We start from the raw sequence: 1881 nt of genomic DNA on the forward strand, positions 1-1881 counted from the left end.
GGGCTGCTGCTGAGGGCTGTACGCGCGGGCTCCTGAGCGGGTGTGTAAAAGGGGACGCCCTTGGCGGGCTGGTTGACTGGCATGGTGGGGGTGTTGTTGGTGATGATCTGTGGTGTTGAGGGGTTGCTTGGCTGATCTGATCTGAGGGGTAGGACGCTTCTCAACCATCTATTTGTTTGTCTAGGTTTGGGAAAAGGAACACCGAAATCTGAATGCTTTGGACCCTCCAGGTCATCCCCTTCAACTTTCTTGGAGCAAGAATGCCTTTAAACCAAGTCTGTCGAGGTTGATTAATCAGCCATTGAGGAGTTCCGTCGATCCTGTCACATCCTCCAGCAGTCGCACCCGCCCGATCTCAGAGAACAAGCACGTCATGGGGATCGCACTTGCCTGACCTGCGACACCTTGACCCAGCAAGAAGAATAATAAAAAAATCACTATTGCTTCATGACCCTCGCGATGGAAATCCGCGCTGTGCCCATGTCTCGCTGTAACATGAACAGTACAAACACTTGTGATTCCATCAGCCTATTCAGCCCTGCTGCCAGCGAGACCACATTCTCCAGTACGCTGATTCCGAACCACCGCCGTTGAGACGACAGGCGTGCATCAGATCGCAGCGAGTCCCAGAGCAGACACGTATCCCCAAGTTTCTGCGGACCGGCGATTTCTAGTCTGACTCGGGGTTCGGAAAGTGACATCATTGATACTAGCTGGGCTAGGACCGAGGGCCACGGAACGAAATAATGCATTCACCATGATGTATCCATGAGCTGTTCAACAGCCAAAGGAGTTTCTTCTCCTGAAAAGGAACTTCTCCTGAAGTACAACACTGTTCACACATCCAGGGAAAGGGGCGTGTATGTGCCCTAACGTTACATCGGCATCAGCGACAGAAACAGCACGACACGGTATGCTATACACAACATCACGGGGGCACGAAATCAATAGGGTTAAAATCGATCATTAGACGTAGCCCGTTAAGGGGCTCTCATTCTAGTCTACCGACCGAAGTGTCAAAGCGCCATCTGTTGAATGCACTTTTTCTTTTGCCAAACCGCGCCTGTTCTGAGGCTGGTTGGTCCCGATACCACTTGCAACGCCCGTGGAGATGGTTGAAAACGAACGCCAATGTTGAATGTTGCCGAAAAGGGGCCCCCTTGCCCCCGGCTTTTCCGAATCTCCCATGGGTATTGCCTCGTTCAAGGTCTGTTGAAAAGACCGCTCATCAAAATCGCTGATAAAAACCAACCTTGTTTCCCGTTCCCGTCCCTCATTAACCGGAGCGCGCCGCCCTTGCTTCCGAAGCGTGCCGCGCTCATAATACACATAGCACCCCGTGACGAGGCGCTTAGGCCTTGTCGGCGTACTTCTCGCGGAAGAACTTGGCGGCGTTGACCAGGTTGGTCAGCGCCGTCTTGGTCTCCTTCCACTGGCGCGTCTTGAGACCGCAGTCGGGGTTGATCCAGAGCTGCTCGGGGCGGAGACCGTTGGTGATCATCTCCTCGATGCGCGTCTTGATCTCCTCCTCCGAGGGGACACGGGGGGAGTGGATGTCGTAGACACCGGGGCCGATCTGGCGGGGGTACGCCTCACGGTCAAACACCTGCAGCAGCTTGGCGTCCGACTTGCTGTTCTCGATGGACAGCACATCGGCGTCGAGCGCGGCAATGGCGTGGAAGAAGTCCTGGAACTCCGAGTAGCAGAAGTGCGAGTGGATCTGGGTCGAATCGGCAATGCCGGCCGTCGACAGCTTGAACGAGTCGACGGCCCACTCGAGGTAGGCCTCGCGCTCCTTGCCGCTGCGGAGAGGGAGACCCTCACGCAGGGCGGGCTCGTCCACCTGGATGACGAAGATGCGGCGGGAATCCACCACATTTG

At 55.5% G+C, this 1881-nt stretch overlaps 2 protein-coding genes across 2 annotated transcripts in view; both read right to left on the reverse strand.

Annotated features, from left to right (window-relative positions):
- VDBG_05908 (NADPH dehydrogenase) overlaps positions 1–83 on the reverse strand; it is a gene marked incomplete at both ends in the record, with an annotated part of 876 nt that extends 793 nt beyond the window's left edge. Inside the window, one exon of the mRNA XM_003003420.1 lies at positions 23–83. Coding sequence (XP_003003466.1) covers positions 23–83 — 61 coding nt within the window. The remainder of the gene's footprint in view (positions 1–22) is intronic.
- Positions 84–1351: 1268 nt separating this feature from the next.
- On the reverse strand, positions 1352–1865 carry VDBG_05909 (methionine synthase; the record flags this gene model as incomplete). The annotated part of the gene is made up of 1 exon (XM_003003421.1): positions 1352–1865. One exon carries the CDS (start codon positions 1499–1501, stop codon positions 1352–1354), a length of 150 nt encoding a protein of 49 aa, XP_003003467.1.
- Positions 1866–1881: the final 16 nt, after the last annotated feature.

The sequence above is a fragment of the Verticillium alfalfae genome, genomic scaffold, assembly GCF_000150825.1.
Source record: "Verticillium alfalfae VaMs.102 supercont1.7 genomic scaffold, whole genome shotgun sequence".
NCBI classification, from domain to species: Eukaryota; Fungi; Ascomycota; class Sordariomycetes; order Glomerellales; family Plectosphaerellaceae; genus Verticillium; species Verticillium alfalfae.